The following is a 25,104-nucleotide window of genomic DNA, read 5'->3' on the forward strand; positions in this document are numbered from 1 at the left end:
TGGACTTTTCATTTAACCTGCTGATGAAATAAACCAGACCTGCCTCCTGTGATCATCTTTATTTTCTCTCATTGGTACCAGAACCATGTATTACACAGCAGAATAATATCCATGTGGTACATACATTTTATTCCCAAACTGTATCCACAGCGTGTGTGTGTGTGTGAGTGTGTGTGTGTGTGTGAGTGAGTGAGTGAGTGAGTGTGTGTGTGTGTGTGTGTGTGTGTGTGTGTGAGTGAGTGAGTGAGTGAGTGAGTGAGTGAAGGGTGGGGGCTGAGAACCACTCCCAAACCCCGGCGGGACGGGCACTGCGGGCACAGACGTTCAGGGCGTGGGAAGTGCCTTTAGCCTCCGGGACCAGAGCGGGTTTGGTGCATTTCTGTGCAAACAGTTTCCTCGGCGTGGCTCCCTAACCCACCAGAGTTCAGCAGCCGAGGGAAAGCTGGAGCTCCCGCACAGATGGCCGAGGGGCTGGCGGCCCCCGGACCCCGGATCTGAACTTGCCGCCGCCTTCCTTTAGGCTGTAGGAGGAGCCAGCCTCCCAAGAATCTCACCGCTGATTGGGTCTTACTTGTCCAATGGGAGGCCGCGCCTTGGTCAGGGCGGGGCCGTTGCCGGGAAACCACGTAAACACCAGAGGGCACCGCGGGGGTTGGCGTTTGCGGTAGGGGGATTGTGGCTCCCTGAAGCCGGGGATTTTCGTCCGCCGAGATGGTGAGCGGGGGGGCCGGTGGGGAGGCCTCGAAACTACTTGTTTATTTGTTGACTGAGCGGCAGTTTAGAGCTCGCCTGCTTCTGACAAAGGATTCGAAATGCCTAGCCTGAGAATTAGTGGGAAAGTGGCATTTGCGCTCAGGTGCGCGGTAGCTTCCAGCTCATTGTGCACTTTCGCCACACTGTTAGCTCTGCCCGGTAAAAATCTTATTCCCCATAGAAGCAGCAGTGGGTTGACCCATTAAATCTATATTAGGGACACCTGACGAGCTTGAGAACAGCACTTTATGGCCAAGCTGGGGAAGGGAAGGAGGATGAGGAGAGGAGGAATTCCCTGCGTAGCAGTAAGGAGCTGGGTGTATAGAGCTCAACTGCATGTCTTTGAATCCTAGTACAGCTGATAACTGAAGGACCTTGTAAAGTTGCTTTTACTTTTGACACCTCATCTATAAAGTGGGGAATAATAGTACCTACTTCTTTGATAGATTTCTAGCACATTTACACTTTTATTATCTCTCTGAATTTAAGAAGGAAGCCAAAGGGGGGGCCCCCATTTTTTTTATTTTTATTACTGTTACCTATCTTTGTATCATTTGTTCCTGGGGGTTACATAAATATATTTTTAAAAAACTAGATTTTGCAACACCAAAATATGCATACTTTTATATATTTTTCATTTTTGTATTATAGGCTTCCAAAAGGAGAACTTTGAGCTTCAATGAAAAGCACCAGCAATTAGTAGATAGAAACTACAACAAAATGTTGCACATCAATGCTCTAAAAAGGATAGAGACTCAAATCAGGGACCAAATTGTGCGGAATCAAAATGATGAACGAGCTGATCGCAAGAGATTCCTCAGGTTATTACAGGATGAACAATTTGAGTTGGATACGGAAGAGGCCATTCAAAAGGTAAATTCTATTATTCTTTTTTTCCCCAATTTTTTTATTAAGGTATTATATGTGTACATATCTTACCATTGCCCTCCCCCCCCACTCCCATATATGCCCTCACCCCCCAGAGTTTTGCATCCATTGGTTATGCTTATATGCATGCATACAAGTCCTTTGATTGATCTCTTATCTCCCCCACCTCTCCCTAACCTTCCCCCTGTAATTTGACAGTCTGTTTGATGCTTTACTGTCTCTGTATCTATCTTTTTGTTCAAGTTTATAATGTTCTTTATTATCCATAAATGAGTGAGATCATGTGGTATTTTTCTTTCATTGACTGGCTTATTTCACTTAACATAATGTTCTCCAATTCCATCCAGGTTGCTGCAAATGATGAGAATTCCTTCTTTTTTATGGCAGCATAGTATTCCATTGTGTAGATGTACCACAGTTTTCTGATCCAGTCATCTGCTGATGGGCACCTAGGCTGTTTCCAAATCTTAGCTATGGTGAATTGTGCTGCTATGAACATAGGGGTGCATATATCCTTTCTGATTGGTGTTTCTAGTTTCTTCGGATATATTCCCAGGAGTGGGATTACTGGGTCAAATGGGAGTTCCATTTTCAGTTTTTTGAGGAGACTCCATACTGTTCTCCACAGTGGCTGCACCAGTCTGCATTCCCACCAGCAGTGCACGAGGGTTCCTTTTTCTCCGCATCCTCGCGGTAAATTCTATTATTCATTCTTACATCATTTTCCCCCTTCATTTTCTCCTTGGAAATGATGAAAGCTAACCACTCATACTGGAATTGAGTAGATAGACAAAAGCATCAGACATAGGATGCCTCGATGTAAGTCAGCCCAGTGTATTGGTTCAGAGCTGGGGTTTTGGAGCTAGATTATATGTGTCTTTGAATCCTAGGACTCCTGTATATTAGTTGTGGAACATTGGGTGGGTTGCTTTTAATTTTTATGCCTCATTTATAAAATGGGAATAATAATAGTACCTACTTTGTATGATTGTTTTAATGATTAATGAGTTAATACATGCAAAGCCCTTGCGATATAGTGCCTGGAACAAAGTTAGCACTCAGGTATTTTTTCTTTTTTTATAAATATGATATCCATAATTACTAATGTCCACAGTTTTGTTCACAGAAATACAGTTCTGTTGCCTTCCATAAAATTATAAAGACAAACATTTAATACCTTTTGAACTTACTGAGATTAAACATTAAGAGGCAGAAAATGAACACTTATGTATTAAGTATGAATTTACTCATATTTTTAAATATTGCCTTGAAGAATTCGGGTACAATTTATATCTCCTAAAATACAGAGATAATTTTTCAGTGGAAATTTCTAAATGTTTAAAAGGATGAGGGTGGTAGAAAAAGGGAAGCCAATAAGAAAAGAAATGAGTTCTCATAAATGTGAAAAAAGTATCCTGATCTTTCAGTGTTTTTTGAGTGCCTGTTTTATGTTCAACATTTTGTAGGACATTATGGGACGTGGCAAAAGTTTTTTTTTTTTAAATAAAAGTAGTAACCATCTGTTTAAGTTCTAAATTCCAGAAACTTAGACATGATTTTTTTAACCCTGAGCAAGATCTCTGCGTTTAGATTTTTTTCTTATTCCTTTTATTTTTATTTTTCTTTAAAGATGATCCCAAATATCCTATCAACTATCTCCTGCATACTTCAGTAGGCATCTTATAAAATATTTTCTTACATAATGCCACTATCTCACCCAATAGAATTATCAATAACATAGGTATCATTTCATAAGCACATTTCTGTGATTATGTCAGGAATCTGCTTTTTCAGTTGGTTTGTTTTAATCAGGGTCTAAACAAGGTTCATGCAGTATATTTGGCTGTTTGTTAGATTCCCTCTTAATCTAAGACAGCGCTTCCATCATCCTTAATTTTTTATTGTTGTTGGTTAATTCTCACTGGAAGATATTTTTTCCATTGACTTTTTAAGAGAGAGTAGGAGGGAGGGAGGGAGACAGAGAGAGACATGACCTGTGGCCTCCAGCACACTCCGACCAGGGCGGGGAGCAAACCTGCAATCAGGTACTTGTCTTTGACTCAGAATCAAACTTGGGACCCTTTGGTGTGTGGGCTGATGCTCTAACCAGGGCTCTTTAATTTTTTTAACTTCATGTTTCTCAATTGTTATTAACTAGGCCAGTTGTTGTATATGATATCCCACATTCTGAATTTATCTGTTTACTTCCTCTTTGTTGTCTTTAATTTGTAGTCCTATCTATCTATCTATCTATCTATCTATCTATCTATCTATCTATCTATCTATCTATAAAAAAGGCTAAGCGACCAGCTGACTGGCCAGTAGCTATGACGTGCACTGACCACCAGGGGGCAGACACTCAACGCAGGAGCTGCCAAGGGACAGCAACTTTGCAGAGTGTCCTCTGCACTCCAGGACCCCTTGGGGGTTGTTGGACTGCCGGTTTGGGCCCGATCCCCACAGGCCAGGCTGAAGGACCCCATCTGCCAGAGGGACCCCGCTCACTCCGCACGGGCCCTTCAAACCACGGCACCGCCTCAGGTGCTGCCAGCTGGCGGGGAACTGCAGGGGTTGGCTCTGAAGGCACTTGCAGTTTTCTGTTATAAACAAGTAAATTCAACCTTCATGAAGAAAACCTGATTCTGGAAGATAAATAACTAAAGTTTTGTGCTTTGTTTTGTTTTGTTCTTATTCAGGCAGAAGAAAACAGAAGATTGAGGGAACTCCAGTTTGAACAAGAAGAAAAATTGGCTGTGGAACTGGCAAAACTAAAACACGAAAGTCTGAAGGATGAAAAGATAAGGCAACAAGTAAAAGAAAACAGGTATCTTGATTTCTATAAATTTCATGCAGTTAGTCTTTCTCTGTAAACTTTTATGTAATGCTTAGTACCCGAGAGTGAAATTGACTTCTTTATATCATTGCACTTAGTTAACATTTTGCCTGGAAATACTTACTGCTTTATATCCTATATATATTCATTTGAGAAAAGAAGCTGTATTCCTAGAAGTAAAGTGTTAATACTTAAGGTGGGAAAAAGAAATCAATTCCCTCTGCTCTTTCCTCTAAACATAATTTTTAAAATGACCTAGTATAAAAAATAGACTCATGGGAATCCTATCCTAATCCTATTCTAGAACTTTGGGTGATACCTCATTTAATTTATACTCCTACATAAACTTCCTACAGTATTTCTGGAAAGCGGTTGGTCATTTGTGATCAACACCTCTAGTGACTGTGATAGGAACTTTCTTTTTCATTCGGTCCTAACTTTGAATAACCTTTCCCTCTTGCTGTCTCAAAATTGATTTCCCTGTAACTTTCATGTGCTTATCTCAGTTTTGCTATCTAATGGGGGGAAAATTAGTTTTTCTTGAGGACATCCTTTCATATTTATGAGTCCACTAAATGTTTTCTTCTGTAACTTAGATATCCTTCATTCCTTAATTTGTTCAACTTCTAGGTTCTCTTCTGTAAATCTAATTTAGATTAATGGTGTTTCTTAACAAAATATTGCCACCACAATTTCTTTCTTGGTGTCATTGCACTTTCTCAGGGTATTGGGTAGTACCCCTAATAGTGGGATTGTTAACCACATTGTTCTAGAATATGTTTCTTGTCTAAGATTGAGTTGCTTTTTAGGGGTATCCATGTCACCCTTTTGATTAAAACTCAGGGCTAACTAAATGCCCATGTACTTACTTAGTTGAATATATTGGAAATGTACTTGGATAGTTGTTGTGTTTTATCTTCACCGAGAGGGTTTCTGTAGAATATGATAAGACCCATGAATGAGTTTCAGGGGTTTTGAGCCTCATTAAAATGATATGTTTGGCAAATAAATCCATATATATTTTTGTAGGGCCACAACTTTTATTTTTTTATTTTATTTTATTTTTTTATTTTATTTTTTTTTTCAGGAGAAAAGATATTTACTTTTTTTTTTAAATAATTTCTTTATTGATTAAGGTGTCACATATTTGTCCTCATTCCCCCATTCCCATCCCCCCCCCCCTCCCCACGCATGCTCCAACCCCCTGTTGAACTTAACCGTTGGATAGGCTCATATGCATGCACACAAGTCCTTTGGTTGAACTCTCCCCCTCCCCCCACCCTCCCCTATCCTCCCTCTGAGGCCCGATAGTCCGATCGATGCCTCCTTGCTTCTGGTTCTGTTCTTGTTCCTCAGTCTATGTTGTTCATCATTTCCCCTAGATGAGCAAGATCATATGTCACTAGATATATACTTATGAGAACTGAATGTGAGACGAGCAATAATAGTTATGCTGACAGGCAGATGGATCAGTCTGTAGTGAGTTTCTTTCTGGACCAACAGTTCTTTTGAGACCCAATTTCAATGTCTACCAGTTCCTTATGTGTACATGTCAGCACTGACCCCTCAGCTCTGGATGGTGGACAAATGGTGGTAACGGAGGTCTGACTCCCTCTGGTTTGGTCTCGGCCGGACCCAGGGGCACGGCTTCACCCGGACTAAGGGGCACGTGGCCTCACCCGGATCTAGGGACACATGGTCTCACCCGTACCCAGGGACGCTTGGGCTCTCCCAGACCCAGGGGCACGTGGCCTCACCCGGGCCTAGGTGCACGAGGCCCCACCCGGATCCAGGGACACATGGTCTCGCCCGGACCCAGGGACGCTTGGGCTCTCCCAGACCCAGGGGCACGTGGCCTCATCCGGGCCTAGGTGTACGAGGCCTCACCCGGATCCAGGGACACATGGTCTCACCCGGACCCAGGGACGCTTGGCCTCTCCCAGACCCAGGGGCACGTGGCCTCACCCGGGCCTAGGTGCATGAGGCCTCACCCGGATCTAGGGACACATGGTCTCACCCGGACCCAGGGACGCTTGGCCTCTCCCAGCCCCAGGGGCACGTGGCCTCACCCGGGCCTAGGTGCACGAGGCCTCACCCGGATCCAGGGACACATGGTCTCACCCGGACCCAGGGACGCTTGGCCTCTCCCAGACCCAGGGGCACGTGGCCTCACCCGGGCCTAGGTGCACGAGGCCCCACCCGGATCCAGGGACACATGGTCTCACCCGGACCCAGGGACGCTTGGCCTCTCCCAGACCCAGGGGCACGTGGCCTCACCCGGGCCTAGGTGCATGAGGCCTCACCCAGATCCAGGGACACATGGTCTCACCCGGACCCAGGGACGCTTGGCCTCTCCCAGCCCCAGGGGCACGTGGCCTCACCCGGGCCTAGGTGCACGAGGCCTCACCCGGATCCAGGGACACATGGTCTCACCCGGACCCAGGGACGCTTGGCCTCTCCCAGACCCAGGGGCACGTGGCCTCACCCGGGCCTAGGTGTACGAGGCCTCACCCGGATCCAGGGACACATGGTCTCGCCCGGACCCAGGGACGCTTGGCCTCTCCCAGACCCAGGGGCACGGGGCCTCACCCGGATCCAGGGACACATGGTCTCGCCCGGACCCAGGGGTGTGTGGCCTCTCTCAGACCCAGGGCCACAACTTTTAAATTCTCTAACGGGTTATTAATTATTAAAAATGATTTAAAATTACTGCTAATGTCTTCATATTGTTCTAGTCTCAAACTATCTTTTTGGCCTTAATTCTTAAATCATCATAAGCTATCACTCATGGTTTTCTATTATTTGACATGTCTTGTCTAATTCACTGATAAAAGATTTAAAGAGAGGAGCTTCCCACTCCTAGCAATTGTAGACTAGGTGATGCAGATAAATGCTCCCGCTGAGAAGAGATTGTCTGGAGAAAGCGTAACAGATCTGGAGAGGAAGGAAACCAGAATGGTGAGCTGGGAGTTTGTAACCTGCTGATTCCAAAACTATGGATGAGAGTTAAGTGAAGCAGAGTTTAACTAATAAGCAGATGGCCAGGTGTTTGACATCATTCTACAAGTTGTATGCTTCAGATTTGTGCACTTTAGTGTATGTTTTACTTCAATAATAAGAATTCAGTTAGATGTTATTTGATTGGAACAGATGAAGAGATAAAGTGTTTCAGGTTAGTGGAAAATATCTAGAATATAAAGCACAGAGAGAAAAAGGATAGAAAAATATACTAGAGAACTTCAAAGAGATTTGGGATATAGTGAAAAGTTCTAACAGATGTATAATTTTAGTCCTGGTAGGAGACATGAAAGAGGAAGATGCAGAACAGTATTTGGAGAGGTACTGGCCAAGGATTTCCAAAAATGATAAAAGACATAAAGCCACAGGTTAAAATGCAGTCTATCTATATAAAACCCTATTATGCAAATCGACCGAACAGCAGAGCAACCAGTGAACAACCAGTTGCTATGATGCACACTGACCACCAGGGGGCAGATGTTCAACATAGGAGCTGCCCCCAGCCCGCAGGCCCTGACCAGCAGGGGGGGGGGGGTGGGGGGTGGGGCCAGCGAGTGGGCGGTGCCAGGCCACCCAAGGCAGGGGCGAGCGGGGGCCACCTGATCACCCCACCGGTCACCCCACAGATCGGCCCTGATCGCCAGCCAGGCCTAGGGACCCTAACCATGCATGAGTTTCGTGCATCAGCCCTCTAGTATATAATGAAAACTACACTCATACTCATCATAGTCAAACTTCTGAAATCCAACAGTAGAGAAAATAATAAAAATAACAAAAGTAGCCACACAAGAAAGATTTCAAAGGAGCAACAATAAAAAGTATGACTGAATTTTCAGCAGCAACAGTAGAAACTAGGAGATAGTGTATTTAAAGAGATGAAAGAAAATAATAGCCCATCTAAAATTCTATACCTTGTGAAAACTTTCTTCTGATTTAAGGCAAAAGTAATTCAGTTGAGCATTCTTTCAAATAGAGTATGCTGCCTCTCAGCAATGCAGAACTGCTAAGAATGTCTTATTTTGTGCATAAGCCATGGTAAAATGTTGACTGACATGCAGAAACAGACCATTTTCCTAATGAGTATGTTCACTTGCAAACTGGAAGTCTAAGAAAATGTTTGCTGTGGTACTTAAAATGTATCCAAAGTAACCCAAAGTACCTATATTAAGATTCAGCTGCTTACATTTAAAAAAAATTTAAAATTTTAAATACAGAGTAAATTTTTTTAAATGATTGAAATTTATTTAGAAAATAAGTTCAGAAGTCATGAGACTTTTATTTGATTTTGAGCACATCATTTTTTTATCCAAGAAAATATTTATAAGACAATTTATTTTATCATTGTTTTTAAGTGGAGTTGGGAAACTCAGTGCCCATTTTTAGAAAGCTTATATTAAGTATAGTACAATTTAATGAATAATTATAATTAATTACACAATTATCACTTATATTTAGACTAATTATTAAATTCATTCATTGTATGACATAATTAATTATACAACTTATAATAATTGCATAATTAGCAACAATATATTTATTACATAGAAAACAAATGTGTTTATGAAAGCAAAAGCAATACCTCATACATAATTTGTATTTCACTTCAGTGAAAAACAAGCTCAAAGAAAAGATATAGTCTTCCCTTAGTAAATGTATAACCTGTTCCTTGCTGATGCCATACAGACTCATCATCAGTATGTTGATTATTAAAATTAAGTCTGTGATATAAATAATAATTTAATCGTCCTTAAATTTAAATTTCTGTTTGTTTTTTTAAAACAGTATTGAGATCAGAGAATTGGAGAAGAAATTAAAAGCAGCTTACATGAATAAAGAAAGGGCAGCTCAGATTGCTGAAAAGGATGCTATTAAATATGAACAAATGGTAAGCATGTTTCTGTCCATTATGCTCTCTGTATTTTTAGGTTAATTAAAATAATTTTTTGAAAATCGTTACATATTAGAAAGAATTTACGGTGCTAGATTTCTCAAATACTTTTTACTTTTCAGATCTTTCAAGTATAGGAAATCATGAGTTATTTAATATTGAGCCTTGTTTAATTTAATATTAGAGCCTTTCAGAGACATAAAGGATTAGATTGCTGCTTAGAATGAATGGCTCTATTCAAAAACTCCCAGCATTCTTTATGGTCTCTAACCAATTATTCTTTGACAAACCAATACAGTACAAGTTGTTAGCATAATTTACATTGTGTTATTTTTCATTTTTAAAATGTTCTAAAAAATAAACCATTTTATAATTTTAGGTAAACTTTTCTATATTATAAACAGCAATCTCGTTTTACCATGTTTCCCTCTATTTATCCCCTTTTCTACATCCTGACATCCTGCCAAGTTCAGGGCAAGAGTTACTCTTGGGCAAAGGAGTTTCAAACACACTCACCAAAAGAAAAGAGAGTTCATTGAGTTAACACTCACTGAGCTCTCGCTGTCACAAAGAAAGGCTAGACACAGATGGGAAGGTCTGTTCAACATTACACAGCCTTTACATTTCTCTCCTCTCATTGCTCTATTAAGGTGTAGAGCATTTTGGTGGTAGAGTTCTCTCTCCTAGATCTCTTTCAAAAGATGTTCGGCAAGCAGGCCAAACGGGCCGCATGCGGCCCACAACAAATATTTTTGCGGCCTAGCCAATATAACGATATGTAAGAAACGTTTTTTTTTTTAATATATATATTTTATTGATTTTTTACAGAGAGGAAGGGAAAGAGATAGAGAGTTAGAAACAACGATGAGAGAGAAACATCGATCAGCTGCCTCCTGCACACCCCCCACTGGGGACGTGCCCATGCCCTTGACCGGAATCAAACCTGGGACCTTTCAGTCCGCAGGCTGACACTCTATCCACTGAGCCAAACCGGTTTCGGCAGAAACGTTTTAATAAAATTTTTGTAACTTAATTTTTACAATATCCTGTTATACATAATTATTAATAAGGAACTACAACGTTCGCTAATAATGACTGATGCCTATAATTGTGTTGCATTCATTTCCCTTACGCACCTTATGCGCAGGTGCACCATTTCTCTCCACTAACACTAGCAGCGAATATTTTAGCAACCGATTGCCGCATTAGTCTTGGACTGACTTGTTTGGTGTGCGCAACAGGAAATATTTTGCTTTCGGAGAATAAGAAAAATAGGTTTATTTGTATTATGCATATTAATTTGTGCAGTTATTCAGTGTCTGGTAAGTTAATGTTCAAGAAAAAAATGTTAATTTTTATTAAAATGTTCTATTATTTATGTTAACGATGACTCATTTATTTCAGCCCTTATTATTCAAGCATGTCTCTATCAAAATGAACCTACATTTCTATGAAAATGGAAGCTTTTGTTTTTTTGCGTTCCACATAAACTTAAACCTTGTTTATTTGGCCCGTGTTAGCCTTTGAGTTTGACATGCTTGTTATATAGCTTTTAATGAGAAAGAGGTAGAGGTAAAAAGCTAGACTGATATATTTTAGGTTAAAAGGAAAAAGGGAAAGCTGAAGAAAAATCAAGTTAGAGAATAATACATATCATAGACCATTTTTATTTAAAAAAACCTGTACATTTATGTATGTGGATTTCAATATGTGTATATACATACATATATGTATTGTATATAGCAATACACACATACTCATACACACAATTAGAGGGGTGATATTAAAATATTTAACTGGTACAGTACAATAGAGGTATCAAATAAAAATAGATGTTGCCTCGGCCAGGTGGCTCAGTTGGAGCATCATCACATACACCAAAAGGGTTTCAGGTTCAAGTCCCAGTTGGGACACATATCTGGGTTGTGGGTTCAATCCCCAGTCAGGGCACATACAGGAGGCAACCAATCAATATTTCACTCTTACATCCTTGTTTCTCTCTCCCCCTCCCTTCCTCTCTCTCTCAAATCAATAAATATATCAATATATTTTAAATTTAAAAAAAAATATATTTTATTGATTTTTTTTACAGAGAGGAAGGGAGAGAGATAGATAGTTAGAAACATTGATGAGAGAAAAACATCAGTCAGCTGCCTCCTGCACATCCCCAACTGGGGATGTGCCCACAACCAAGGTACATGCCCTTGCCTGGAATTGAACCAGGGACCCTTCAGTCCGCAGGCCAATGCTCTATCCACTGAGCCAAACCAGTTAGGGCAAGTGAGGATATTTTTAAAACAGGACAGATGTTGACCACAGTGGTATGTGTGCATGTATGGCAGTATAGGAAACATCTGAAGGGTTATATAGCATGCTGTAACAGTGATGATAGGAGAGGGTGAGGAGCCTTCAATTCCTAAGTCATACAGTTCTATTCCACCATTTCAGAAGTAAAGTAGATTATAAACAACTAGAGGCCTGGTGCACGAAATTCATGCACGGCGGTGTGTGTCCCTCAGCCCAGACTGCACCCTCTCCAATCTGGGACCCCTCGAGGGATGTCCGACTGCTCATTTAGGATCAGGTAGGATCAGGCCTAAACAGGCAGACGGACATCCCTCTCACAATCCAGGACTGCTAGCTCCCAACTGCTCGCCTGCCTGCCTTCCTGATTGCCCCTAACTGCTTTTGCCTGCCAGCCTGATTGATGACTAACTGCTCCCCTGCCAGCCCGATTGCCCCTAACTGCCCTCTCCTGCAGGCCTGGTCACCCATAACTGCCCTCCTCTGCAGGCCTGGTCCCCCCCAACTGCTCTCCCCTGCAGGCCTGGGTCCCCCCCAGCTGCCCTTCCCTGAAGTCCCAGTCGCCCTCAACTTCCCTCCTCTCCCGGCCTGGTCACCCCTAACTGCCCTCCCCTGTGCAGGCTTGATCGCCCCCAACTGCCCTCCCTTGCAGGCCTGGTTCCTCCCAACTGCCCTCCCCTGCTGGCCTGATCGCCCACAACTGCCCTCCCTTGCAGGCCTGGTCCCTCCCAACTGCCCTCTCCTGCTGGCCATCTTGTGGTGGCCATCTTGTGTCCACATGGGGGCAGGATCTTTGACCACATGGGGGCAGCTATATTGTGTGTTGGAGTGATGGTCAATTTGCATATTACTCTTTTATTAGATAGGATAGAGGCCTGGTGCACGGGTGGGGTCTGGCTAGCTTGCCTTGAAGGGTGCCCCAGATCAGGGTGGGGGTGGCATGAGTGAGGGGCCTATTGTGGTTTCCAGGCCAGCCACGCCCCCCGGTGACCTATGTGGAGGCCCTGGTATCTGGGATTTATTTATCTTCTATAATTGAAACTGTAGCCTTGAGTGGAGGCCAGGGCTGGCCAGGCTAGGCAGGAAGCTTTGCTTCCTCCATCACCAGGGGCAACTGAAGCCTCTCGCTCTCTCCAGCTCTGTGGCTGCTGCCATTTTTGTTGGGATTTATCTTCTATAATTGAAACTTTGTAACCTTGAGAGGAAGCCAGGGCCGGCCAGGGCAGGCGGGAAGCTTGGCTTCCTCCATCGCCAGGGGAAACCCAAGCCTCCTGATCTCTCCAGCTCCGTGGCTGCCTCCATTTTTTTGTTGGGATTTATTTATCTTCTATAATTGAAACTTTGTAGCCTTGAGCGGAGGCCACGGCAGGCGGGAGGCTTGGCTTCCTCCATTGCTAGGGAAACCCAAGCCTCCTGCTCACTTCGCGACTGCAGCCATCTTGGTTGGGTTAATTTGCATACTCACTCCTGATTGGCTGGTGGGCGTGGCTTGAGGGCATAGCGGAGGTACAGTCAATTTGCATGTTTCTCTTTTATTAGTGTAGATGTGCTATTTGACCAGCAGTTTGCAGTTTTAATTACCTTATAATTGAGGTTAGTCAAGGCAATTGTAAACATTTTTTCTGATACATGAAACAATAGCTATTTTCTAAATAACACCGATCCATAAAAATTAAAGTCAAATACTCTTAGGACTTGACTAGGTGTCAGGATATCTAGGTGCTGGTTTTGGTTCAGTCTTTCTAAGCCTTAGTTTTTTTTTTCTTTTTTTATTAAGGTATTATATGTGTACATATCTTACCATTGCCTCCCCCCACCCCACTCCCATACATGCCCTCATCCCCCATCATTTTGCATCCATTGGTTATGCTTATATGCATGCATACAAGTCCTTCGGTTAATCTCTTATCTCCCCCACCTCTCCCTAACCTTCCCGCTGTAATTTGACTGTTTGATGCTTTACTGTCTCTGTATCTTTTTGTTCATTGGTTTATAATGTTCTTTATTATCCATAAATCAGTGAGATCATGTGGTGTTTTTCTTTCATTGACTGGCTTATTTCACTTAGCATAATGTTCTCCAATTCCATCCAGGTTGTTGCAAATGGTAAGAATTCCTTTTTTATGGCAGCATAGTATTCCATTGTGTAGATGTACCATAGTTTTCTGATCTAGTCATCTGCTGATGGGCACCTAGGCTGTTTCCAACTCTTAGCTATTGTAAATTGTGCTGCTATGAACATAGGGGTGCATATATCCTTTCTGATTGGTGTTTCCAGTTTCTTCGGATATATTCCTAGGAGTGGGATTACTGGGTCAAATGGGAGTTCCGTTTTCAGTTTTTTGAGGAAACTCCATACTGTTCTCCACAGTGGCTGCACCAGTCTGCATTCCCACCAGCAGTGCACGAGGGTCATACAGTTCTATTCCGTCCATTGATTATGCTTATATGCATAAAGGTTTCTCTGCATCCTCGCTAACACTTGTCATTTGTTGATTTGTTGATGATAGCCATTCTGACAGGTGTGAGATGGTACCGCATTGTCATTTTGATTTGCATATCTCAGATAATTAGTGACTTTGAGCATGTTTTCATGTGTCTCTTGGCCTTCTATCTTCTTTCAAAAAGATTCTATTTAGGTCCTTTGCCCATTTTTTTATTGGATCATTTATCTTCCTTTTATTAAGTTGTATAAGTTGCCTGTAGCTGTTGGAGATTAAACCTTTATCAGTGATAACATTTGCAAATATGTTCTCCCATACAGTGGGCTTTCTTGTTGTTTTGTTCATGGTTTATTTTGCTGTGAAAAAGCTTTTTATTTTGATGTAGTCCCATTTGTTTATTTTTTCTTTAGCTTCCATTGCCCTAGGAGCAGTATCAGTGAAGAAGTTCTTTCGGCATGTCTGAGATTTCTCTGCCTGTGTATTCCTCTAATATTTTTATGGTTTCCCATCTTATGTTTAAGTCTTGTATCCATTTTGTTTATTTTTGTGTATGCTGTAAGTTGGTGGTCTAGTTTCATTTTTTTTTGCATGTATCTGTCCAATTTTCCCAACACCATTTATTGAAGAGACTTTCTTGACTCCATTGTATGTTCATGCCTCCTTTGTCAAATATTAATTGAGCATAGTGGTTTGGGTCAATATCTGGATTCTCTATTCTATTCCATTGATCTATATGTCTGTTCTTGTGCTAGTACCAGGCTGTTTTGAGAACAGTGGCTTTGTAATACAGCTTGAAATCTGGTGTTGAGATCCCTCCTACTTTGTTCTTCTTTCTCAGGATTGCTGTGGCTATTCGGGGTCTTTTTTTTTATTCCAGATGAATTTTTGGAGAGTTCTTTCTAGGTCTGTGAAATATGCCATTGATATTTTAATGGGGAGTGCATTGAATCTATAGATTGCTTTAGGTAGTATGGACATTTTAATGATGTTGATTCTACCAATCCTTGAACATGGTATGTTCTTCCATCTGTTTACATCTTCCTCTATCTCTTTTTTCAGTGTCCTGTAGTTTTCCACCTATAGGTCTTTTACCTCCTTAGTTAAGTGAGCCTGGCTAGAGGTTCATCAATCTTGTTTATCCTTTCAAAGAACCAGCTCTTGGTTTTGTTGATCTTTTTTATTGTTTCTTTGGTCTCTATGTTGTTTATATCTGCTCTGATCTTTATTATTTCCTTCCTTCTGCTTACACTGGCTTTTCTTGTTGCTCTCTTTCTAACTCTTTAGGGTTAGGTAATTTATTGCCATTGTTTCTTGTTTTTTGCAGTAGGCTTGTAGAGTATGAACTTCCCTCTCAAGACTGCTTTAGCTGTGTCCCATAGATTTTGGATTGTTGTGTTTTCATTATTTGTTGCTATGATGTTTTTTATTTCTTCCTTGATCTCTCTGGTAACCCAGTCATTGTTTAATAGCATGCTGTTTTAGTCTTCATGTGTTTGATTTCTTTGGATTGTTTTTATTGTAGTTGATTTCTAGTTTCATGTCACTGTGATCTGAGAAGATGCTTGGTATGATTTCTATCTTCTTGAATCTGGAGAGACTTTGCCTATGTCCCAACATATGGTCTATCTTTGAAAATGACTCATGTGCACTTGAGAAGAATGTATATTCTGTGGCTTTGGGGTGAAATGTTCAGAAGATGTAAATTAATTCCATCTGGTCTAGTGAGTCATTTAGGATTGATGTTTCTTTGCTGATTTTTTGTTTAGAGGATTTGTCCAGTGGTGATAATGGGGTATTAAAGTCTCCTACTATGATTGTATTGCTGTTAATCTCTCCCTTGATATCCTCCAGGAGTTTTTTTATGTATTTGGGTGCTCCTGTATTGGGTGCGTATATGTTTACCAGAGTTATTTCTTCTTGTTGGGTTGTTCCCTTTAGTATTATGAAGTGGCCTTCCTTATCTCTTGTTATGTCCTCACTTTGAGATCTAATTTGTCAGATATAAGTATTGCTTCCCCAGCTTTTTTTTTATTTCCATTCACCTGGAAAACCTTTTTCCATCCTTTCACCCTCAGTCTGTGTGCGTCTTTTTTTCTGAGGTGGGTTTCTTGTAGACAGCAGATATATGGGTCTTGTTTTCTTATCCAATCTGTTACCCTATGTCTTTTGATTGGGGCATTTAATCCATTTACATTTAAAGTTAATATTGACAGGTACTTGTCACCATTTTTATTATTTACCCGTGTGTTCCTTCTTTGCTTCCCCCCCTTTTTTTTTTTAACAGCAGACCCTTTAGCATTTCTTGCATTACTGGTTTGGTGGTAATAAATTCCCTTAGTCCTTTTTTGTCTGTGAAGCTCCTGATTAGCCTTAGTTTTCTTATCTGTGAAATGAGAAGTCTTTATATAAGTGTATGGTAATTGTAATACATGTTTCTTCCATTTTACATTTTTTTCTGAGGAACCTAGCACATGTGCTAAGAAAACAGAAGCAGCCCTAGCTGGTTTGGCTCAGATGTTAGCATCAGGATGCATATGGGAGGCAGCCAATAGATGTGTCTCTCTTATATTGATGTTTAAAAAAAAAAAAAAAGCCTGGCCAGTGTGGCTCAGGGGTTGAGCATCAACCTAGAACCAGAAGTCACGGTTTGATTCTGGTCAGGGCGCATGCCTGGGTTGCAGGCTCGATCCCCAGTAGGGGGCGGGCAGGAGGCAGCCGATCGATGATTCTCTCTCATCATTGATGTTTCTATCTCTACCTTTCCCTTCCCCTCTGAAATCAATAAAAATATGTTTTAAAAAAACAAACACAAACAGAAGCAAAGAAAGAATTTTGATTGAGTCAGATTAATAGTGTACTGTATATGTTAAAGACATCAAATCAGGAATGGCATTTAGCATTTACATTTTGATCTTGTATGTTTGATATGGCTAACCATTCTAGCATCTAACTATTGTGGTCATAATAGTAAAGGATAGTTTTTAAAACTGCCCCAATATACATTTAATTTAAAATTTTTGTTAAATGATTTTAAAATGCTCAAAACAAATAAGGGTTTTAACCCATTCAAGAAACAATACTCAGAAGAATGGTCTTGAATGACTGAGGTCTAAGCTGCAGAAAACAGACACAGAGACATATGTGACCCTTTTAAGTTATAATGATTACAAAGGGTCTTTAATAGAACTTTTGAAGAGAGAGACTTAAAAGGCAAGTGGCAGGAAATAAAGTTTAGTCTGGGAGACACTTAAGAGTTGCTCAGAGTTATTAATAGAAGCCCTGTATAAAAAGATAGTACAGTCAGGCATACCTTATTTAACTGCATTTCCTTTCCTCCTACTCCACAGATACTGTTTTTTTTTAGAAATTGAAGGCAAATCAATTTAAAAAATTGCAAAAAAAATTACAAGTCACTTATGGCAATATTCACTTTATTGTGGTGGTTTGAACTGAACCCTCAGTATCTCTGAGGTGTGCCTGCACCATCCTTACTCTAAATAGCAGCTGATACTCATCAACGTAAGAAATGTCCAAACCTGAGGATTTCTTAAGAGTTTATTTGAGTCAAACTGGTGACATATGCTGGGGAGCAAAATCGCAAATGCTCCAGGGAATAAGTTTTGTAGCTTCTTTTATGCATTTGAAATTACAGAGTGAACATAAGATTATGTGGAGGTGGAAGAAAGCAGTGCTGATTGTATTACAGGGTATTAATGAGATGATGTGCTCTGTTGAGGGTGGTTACTGCCTTGTTTCAAAGGTCTTTTAACCTAGATGAACAGAAACAATAGACAGGGTTCACTTAACGCAAAGATAAACCTTATACTAAAAAGTTACAAGCCTCAGGCATGACTATCTACTATGACCTCCCCAGTTAGGAATCTATGATCAGATCACCCTGTGAGGTTACTTCCCATAGAACCACTTTTTTCCCTCCACATACACAATAGAGCTAAAAATTGTTAAAACTGCCACCATTAAATAGAAGAGATGGCTATTGTTTTGCAGTTAACATAAAGTTACTAATAGAGTACATCTAATTTTATTTACTGCTTTTCACATGTGGAGTTATAACCGTCCTTGTTAGGTATTGCTCTGAGGGAACTACTTGAAGGAATAGGAAAGCCTCTTTACAGTTTGACTCATTGTTCAAACTCTTCAGGTGACTGTGACTTACCTTTGCTTTTTATCTACACAAGATGAGAGTATTTTAACAGGCTTTATAATATTCAGTTATATCTCTTTAAAATATTCTATCACACTGCTCAGATTTGAAAATGGAAAGATGAATTTTGTTTTCTTAACAGAAACGTGATGCTGAAATAGTGAAAACCATGATGGAAGAACAGGAAAGAGTAATAAAGGAAGAGAATGCTGCGGAAGAGAGACGAAATAAAGTAAAAGCACAGTACTTTATTGACTTAGAGAAACAACTTGAAGAACAAGAGAGAAAAAAGCAGGAAGCTTATGAGCAGTTGCTGAAAGAGAAACTCATGATTGATGAAATTGTTAGGAAAATCTATGAAGAAGATCAATTGTAAGTTAATCTAATTTTATGTGCATAAACATTTACATTAATCTCAGGCTTGAAGAGGTAAAGCACCTAAAGAGAGTGTCTAATATACAGTAAGTCCTCATAATGTTATCACATAAACTGAGCCCAGCTTTTATCTTTTGGCATGATAATTATCTGGTAATTAGCAAATGTTTATTAAGTGACAATGAGTAACCAGTTTTTCTTAAATATGCCCATATCGTATGTCAGAGGACTTGTTTTCAGATGAATTTCCTTGATAGACGGCTGAAGTGTAGAGTGCTGTGAAGCAGATGTTAGCAGGTTGTAGTGTTTTGAAATGTGATGCATAAAACTTCATTAGTAGGTTAGAGAAGAGGCATAGTAGTATGTTACTCAGAAAAAACATATACCCATTATATAAATAGTGGCAAATAGACACTCAAAATGTTTTGTTGCATGAATGAATGAACACACTATACATTTTTCCCAGATTGACCGAACAAAATTACACATTTTTTTCAATATTTTATTATTTCTGTTACTATAAAACTGCGCTCACTATTGCATTTTAGAGAAAGACAACAAAGGTTAGAAAAAATGAATGCAACTCGAAGGTATATAGAAGAGTTTCAGAAAGAGCAGGCTCTCTGGAGAGAAAAGAAACGTGAGGAAATGGAAGAAGAAAACAGAAAAATCATAGAGTTTGCCAACTTGCAGCAACAAAGAGAAGAAGATCGGATGGCAAAAGTTCAAGAAAATGAAGAAAAAAGGCTACAGCTTCAGAATATGGTATTAAAAATAACCACTTTTTTAACCCTGGAGAAATTCTGAGGTATGTGTTGTAGGGTTTGGTACCTGTAAATGTCTGATTATTTTTTGTTTTGTTTTGTTTTTATTTAATAGCTGATTCAGAAATTGGGACAAATGCTGCAGCAACGCGAAGATTTGGAGCAAGTGCGACAAGAATTATACCAAGAAGAACAAGCTGAAATACAAAAGAGAAAACTAAATGTAAGTTGGAAATTGAAAGAATGATTAACATAGAGAATAATAATATTTTGAGATGAATCAGTAGATAGATTTAAACCCAGTGATGTTGATAATAACCTTGTATGTAAATGGTTTAAGCACTACAATTAAAAGAGAAATTTTCAGGCTGGATGAACAAAGCTAGACTCCGGCAGCAGTTCACAAACTGTGTAAGAAGCATGATGCAACTATGTAGTCTATGAGAAACACAACTTAAACATGAAGACACATAGTTTAATTAAAAGCAAAAGGATGGAAAAGGATCTACCATGCAGACACTACTCAAAAGCAAGTTGAGTGGAAGTCAACATAAAGGGTTAACTCGTCTGGAGGATGTACTAGTCCTAAGTGTGTATGAACCTAAAGCTCTAGAATACAAAACCAAAAGGAGAACTAGACAAATCCATATAATTGAAGATTTCAATACCCATTCTCATTAATATAGAGAATAGTCATAAAACCACAGGATGTAGCGTTGAAAAACAGCATCAAGAAACTTAATCTCAAGATGATTTGCCGATTTTCTGATTGGGTTGTTTGTTCATTCTTGTAAAAGTTTGAGAGTTCTTTATATATTCTAGATACTAGTCCTTGTTACAAATATCTTCTAGTCGGTAGCTTGTCTTTTCCTCCTCTTAACAGGGTCTTTCTGTGAGCAAACGTTTTCAATTTCTGTGAAGTCCAATTTATCAATTTCTGTTTTTATGAATTGTAGTTTTGGTATTAATTCTAGGAAGTCTTTCCCTAGATCCTGAAAAATTATTCTCCTAACAGTTTTTGATGTTTGTATTTATAAGTCAGTGACCCATTTTCAGTTAATATTTTGCATAAGGTGTGAGACTTAGGCCAAGGTTCAGTTTTTGCTTTTGGATGCCCAGTTTGCAGCCTTACATAGCCAAGACATGGAAATAATATCTAAGTGTGCACCAATGGCTAAATTGATAGAGAAAATAGTAGCCCAAAGAAAAATAAGATTGCCTATTAGGAATTTATTTTTAGTGAGGAGATAAGGCATGTACATATGAAGCAAAATTAAATGATGGAAAAGTTAAATGGTATCTGAGTCCCAAAAAAAGAAATATGAATTAGAGTGATTAGAGAAGACTTTATGGAGGAGGTAGGATTTGAAAAGGGCATTAAATAGGGTCAAGTGAAGAGGTTGAATACCCAATATAATGATCAAAGTTGCTATAACTGATACTGCAGATTGGATCACTTAAAACCCACTCCTCCTTTTAAAAACATTTGTGTTACTTTGAATGCCTTCAGGATACTGGACTACCTGGAGCTTGTGTAATAATTGGGAGAAACTGGAGCTTGTGTAATATTTGGTTAGATTAGAGAAGGACTTAAATTTTACATTAGTCCAAACTGAATAGATAAAGTGGTAAAGCAGTTATTAGTAGAATCCAGGTGTAAGGTATGTGAGTGATCACTATAAAATTCTTCATATTTCTTTGGTTATGTTTGAAATTTTTCATAATAAAATGCTGGAAAAATTAAAGTTTATAGAAAAGTACTTTTTAACTCTTCCTAGATTGTCAATGCTGGATTATTGTTCTGAAAAGTATTTATCAATGATTTTAACAATAGTTTCATGCAAAATTCTAGAATGATTCATAGTTGGTACAAATGTCACAGAACACAGATTTAATAAACTTAGGTGAGCAAGAAGTTTTTATATTCAGCTCTTTTCAAAGTAGTTATGTGTTAATTCTGATGGTAAATATATACAAATTAAAATTTAAAAACAATAGAAGGCAATTCAAACATAACATGCCCTTTATCCAAATAGTATTAAAACGGCAAAGTGTTATCTTGAAAAGGCTTAATTTCTCAATTTTATTTCACATTGTAACACTAAGCTTAATCAAACTATTCTACCCTTTCTTTAGAAATCTGCTTTAAAGAAAGTTATTGAATTAACTTCTATATATAAATGTTTTTTAGGAAGAAGCAGAAGAGAAGTTGAGAAAGCAAAAGGAGTTAAAGCAAAATTTTACAGAACAAATGGCTTTGAAGGAACTAGTACAACAGGCTGCAAAAGAGGAAGAGGAGGCCTTTAGAAAAGCTATGTTAGCTAAACTTGCTGAGGATGATCGAATAGAATTAATGAATGCTCACAAACAAAGAATGAAGCAACTAGAACACAGGAGGGCTGTGGAAAAACTTATTGAAGAGCGTCGCAACCAGTTCCTTGCAGACAAAGTAAGAAAAAAGGTTTTTTTTGTTGTGGGTTTTTGGTCATCATTTAACAGCCATCAGCTCATGTATTCATTCAGTAAACAGTTAACTGAGAACCTTTTATGTGCCAGATGATAGCTATTAATCATATATGATATATAATTTTTTTCCTTTCTTGTTTCCATGACTTTGACAAGGAGTGGTCCGAAGAAATAGTGACCCTTGTAAACTAGTTATTTCAAAGAAAAGCTTTGCATTAATAATACTACTTTAACTAAAATAATTCCTGGTAGGAATTCATCACTATTTCAATATTGCCTTTTAACATCCTTCCCTGTCAACAGGATTTTTTGGATACATTTCCTTAAGAGTTCTTTTAAGCCCTAAAACTTTTTAAAGCTAGTCATCTCTTCCACATCATATGGCACAAAATTTTGGTGTGGTTGCGTATTCAGAACTCTTGATGCTACTTTTGTATTTCATACAGGCTTTTTAAAATTTAATATATGGAAATATTTCTTTTAGATATCTCTATTGTGTTGTATCCATTTCTTTTGTCAGACACTGTAAACTACCTTCGGCACCTGCCAAATATTTGTTGAATTAATTAGGAAATCACTCTGAACATTTCTTCCTTGGCAATGAAGACATTGTCCTGAAAATATGTACTTGCCTTCTAAAATCCCAGTCATAACCATAAAGTGGGGCAAAAGTAGGCTTACAGTTGTATGTGAAAGTTTATTCTTGTATCATTTATTATTGTATTTCCCATATGAACAACTGTAAACCTACTTTTGCTCTACCTTGTATTGTTCTTATAACTTTTAAGGAATCATTACTGTAAAAGGTATATATATATAATATATATGATATATATTCAGGGTGGAGCAAAAGTAGGTTTACAGTTGTGAATACACAAAATACAATTCTTATATTATGTATTAATTGCTGTATCATTTTCCATATGAACTATAAACCTACTTTTGCCCCACCCTGTACATCATCTAATATCTTTTGAAATTAATCTCAATAAGTAGTTCATCACTTTTATCTAATTCACTGCAAGAGTAGTTTTGACAGCTTCTTTAAGATTAAGGTATTGTGTGACAATAAAATTTTATTTATATTTCCAGCAACAGGAACTGGAAGAATGGCAGTTGCAACAAAGTAGTCAAGGACGTATTAACGCAATTATTGAAGAAGAAAGACTAAAACTTCTCCAAGAACATGCTACAAAATTACTAGGATATCTCCCTAAAGTAAGTGAGATGACATCTACTGGTAGGGGAAAAAAACAGAACATGTATTAGGATTACAGATGTCCTGGGTTTCGCTCACTTTTTGCTGTTACCAAGCAGCAGAGAGATTTTAGCCACTCATTGAACATCTCCAAAATGAGAGCTAGTCTTGGCACATTTTTAGAAGTATGAGCGAAATGTATTGAATTTAAGGTTTAGAGATTCTTTTCTCACCGTTCAGTGTAGGTGTTCTAAAACTAAACTATAAAGCAATTGTGATACTTTGCAACAGGAAAGTCTTATAATCAGTAATACCAGTGACAGGCACATGCTTGAAAGGAATCTATGACAGATCTGCTCTATAGTGGGAGGTTGTGTTATCACTAGGTACTAGTAACCTGCTTTTAAAAGAACTTCCAGAAGATAGCAAATTTCACAATACATCTGAGATACCCTGTGACTAAAATAAGCTTTCACAGGCCATATAAATTCTTGTATTTTCATCCTTCAAATATAGAAATTATGCCATTTGATATTTTAGTTAATTGGAAGAATCAAGTGCATATTTTATATTTAGCCAATGCAAATTAAGGAAGGAGAAAGAGAAACCTGAGTAATTATTGCCTGCCCTCAAGATCGTATAGTCTAATTGTTTAGATAGGATTAATGAATACAAAATGATATATTAATGACAAAAGCCACATTGAATTGATAAATTCTGTGAAATAGACTACAAATTCTGGGAGAGTCTTGGAATTTAGATATTTTTTTATGAAAATGAGGAGAATCTAATGAACCTGATATTCTAAAATGACTTTTTATCCTTTAGGTCCTAATAGCCCAAATGACCTAAATTATTCTTTGGATCCTTTAATTATAAGTAAATACTTAAGTTCAATTTTGTTTTAAAGAGCCACCTCTTACTATAAGAGAAAACAAAAGAATTTCAAAGGCTTATTCAAATGGCTAAACTCCAAACATGGATTCATTCTTTCCTGTAAGATTGAATGTTTGCTGATTAGCCATAGAACTGAAGGTAGAGCCAGTCTCATGCATGAATCTGGCAAAACTCGAACTTTTCATCCTGACTCCTCATAGTCATATTGTAGGTCTGTTTCAAGACAGGGTAGCATACAGTATGCATTAAATTCCTTCCCATTCAGCCAATCCAAGTAGTAGTACTTGTAAAATAGATGATTCCTATGACAAGTTCCAACAGTGGAACTGATAAATCAGGAAGTCTGGTCAGTCTGAGAATATTCAGTATGTATATCAAAGAAAGTCTGAGAATATTCAGTATGTATATCAAAGAAAATAACCATTTTTTTATAACTCTACTAAAGAGATTTAATTATCTTAGAAACAACTGCAAATTTCAGTTCTATTTGCTAGTCTTACAAGCATTTGGGGAAATATTCTGGTATTCCAAGTAACCCAGAGATATTTTTCTTATAGGGAGTATTCAAAACAGAGGATGATATTGATATGCTTGGTGAAGAGTTTAGGAAAGCATATCAGAAAAGGAGTGAAATCGTGAAGAAAAGTGATACCAAGATTTGGTAAAACCTGGATTCTTTTGCATGTTACCACTAGATGTCAGTGTAAGTTTTGTTTTACAGTTCAGTGATAGTAGGAATCTTGTCTATTTGAATTTTCTAAAACATCTCCATTTCATCATTTGTAAGTGGTTCTCTTTAAGAAAACATTTATTTTCTGATAAAAATTAAAATGATTAAATACTTTCTACTGCAAAATTAACTGCTGTTTTTGTACTGAAATCTGAATATCTGAGTTCTACACCACCATATTATAACATTCCATGTATATAAATATGGACACTACCTTTCCCATACTGTTCATGATTTTTTCTGCATCCCTTTTCAGGCTACAGTTCTGTCTATGTTGTGTGTAGGAACTTTACTTGCCTGATTTGACCAGGGAAATAAGTATTTATAACTAGAGGCCCAGTGCTCGAAATTCGTGCATGGGGCGGCGGGGGGGGGGCGAGG

General features: G+C 38.8%; 2 protein-coding genes across 3 annotated transcripts in view; one reads left to right on the forward strand and one right to left on the reverse strand.

Annotated features, from left to right (window-relative positions):
• Positions 1-651: 651 nt before the first annotated feature.
• Positions 652-24,837, forward strand: MNS1 (meiosis specific nuclear structural 1). The gene is made up of 10 exons (XM_028147801.2): positions 652-714; positions 1,405-1,626; positions 4,338-4,465; positions 9,275-9,377; positions 18,436-18,665; positions 19,217-19,433; positions 19,548-19,655; positions 21,624-21,881; positions 22,991-23,116; positions 24,551-24,837. Exons 1-10 carry the CDS (start codon positions 712-714, stop codon positions 24,656-24,658), a joined length of 1,503 nt encoding a protein of 500 aa, XP_028003602.2. The 5' UTR covers positions 652-711; the 3' UTR covers positions 24,659-24,837.
• TEX9 (testis expressed 9) overlaps positions 17,669-25,104 on the reverse strand; it is a 73,020-nt gene continuing 65,584 nt past the window's right edge. The window contains exon 12 of one of the 2 annotated variants that reach the window (XM_054716207.1): positions 17,669-17,898. In XM_054716207.1, the coding sequence (XP_054572182.1) occupies positions 17,839-17,898 (60 nt within the window). In that variant the 3' untranslated portion in view covers positions 17,669-17,838. The remainder of the gene's footprint in view (positions 17,899-25,104) is intronic. The other variant, XM_054716206.1, reaches the window with a different exon arrangement.

Source organism: Eptesicus fuscus, chromosome 5 (genome assembly GCF_027574615.1).
Source record: "Eptesicus fuscus isolate TK198812 chromosome 5, DD_ASM_mEF_20220401, whole genome shotgun sequence".
Taxonomy (NCBI): Eukaryota; Metazoa; Chordata; class Mammalia; order Chiroptera; family Vespertilionidae; genus Eptesicus; species Eptesicus fuscus.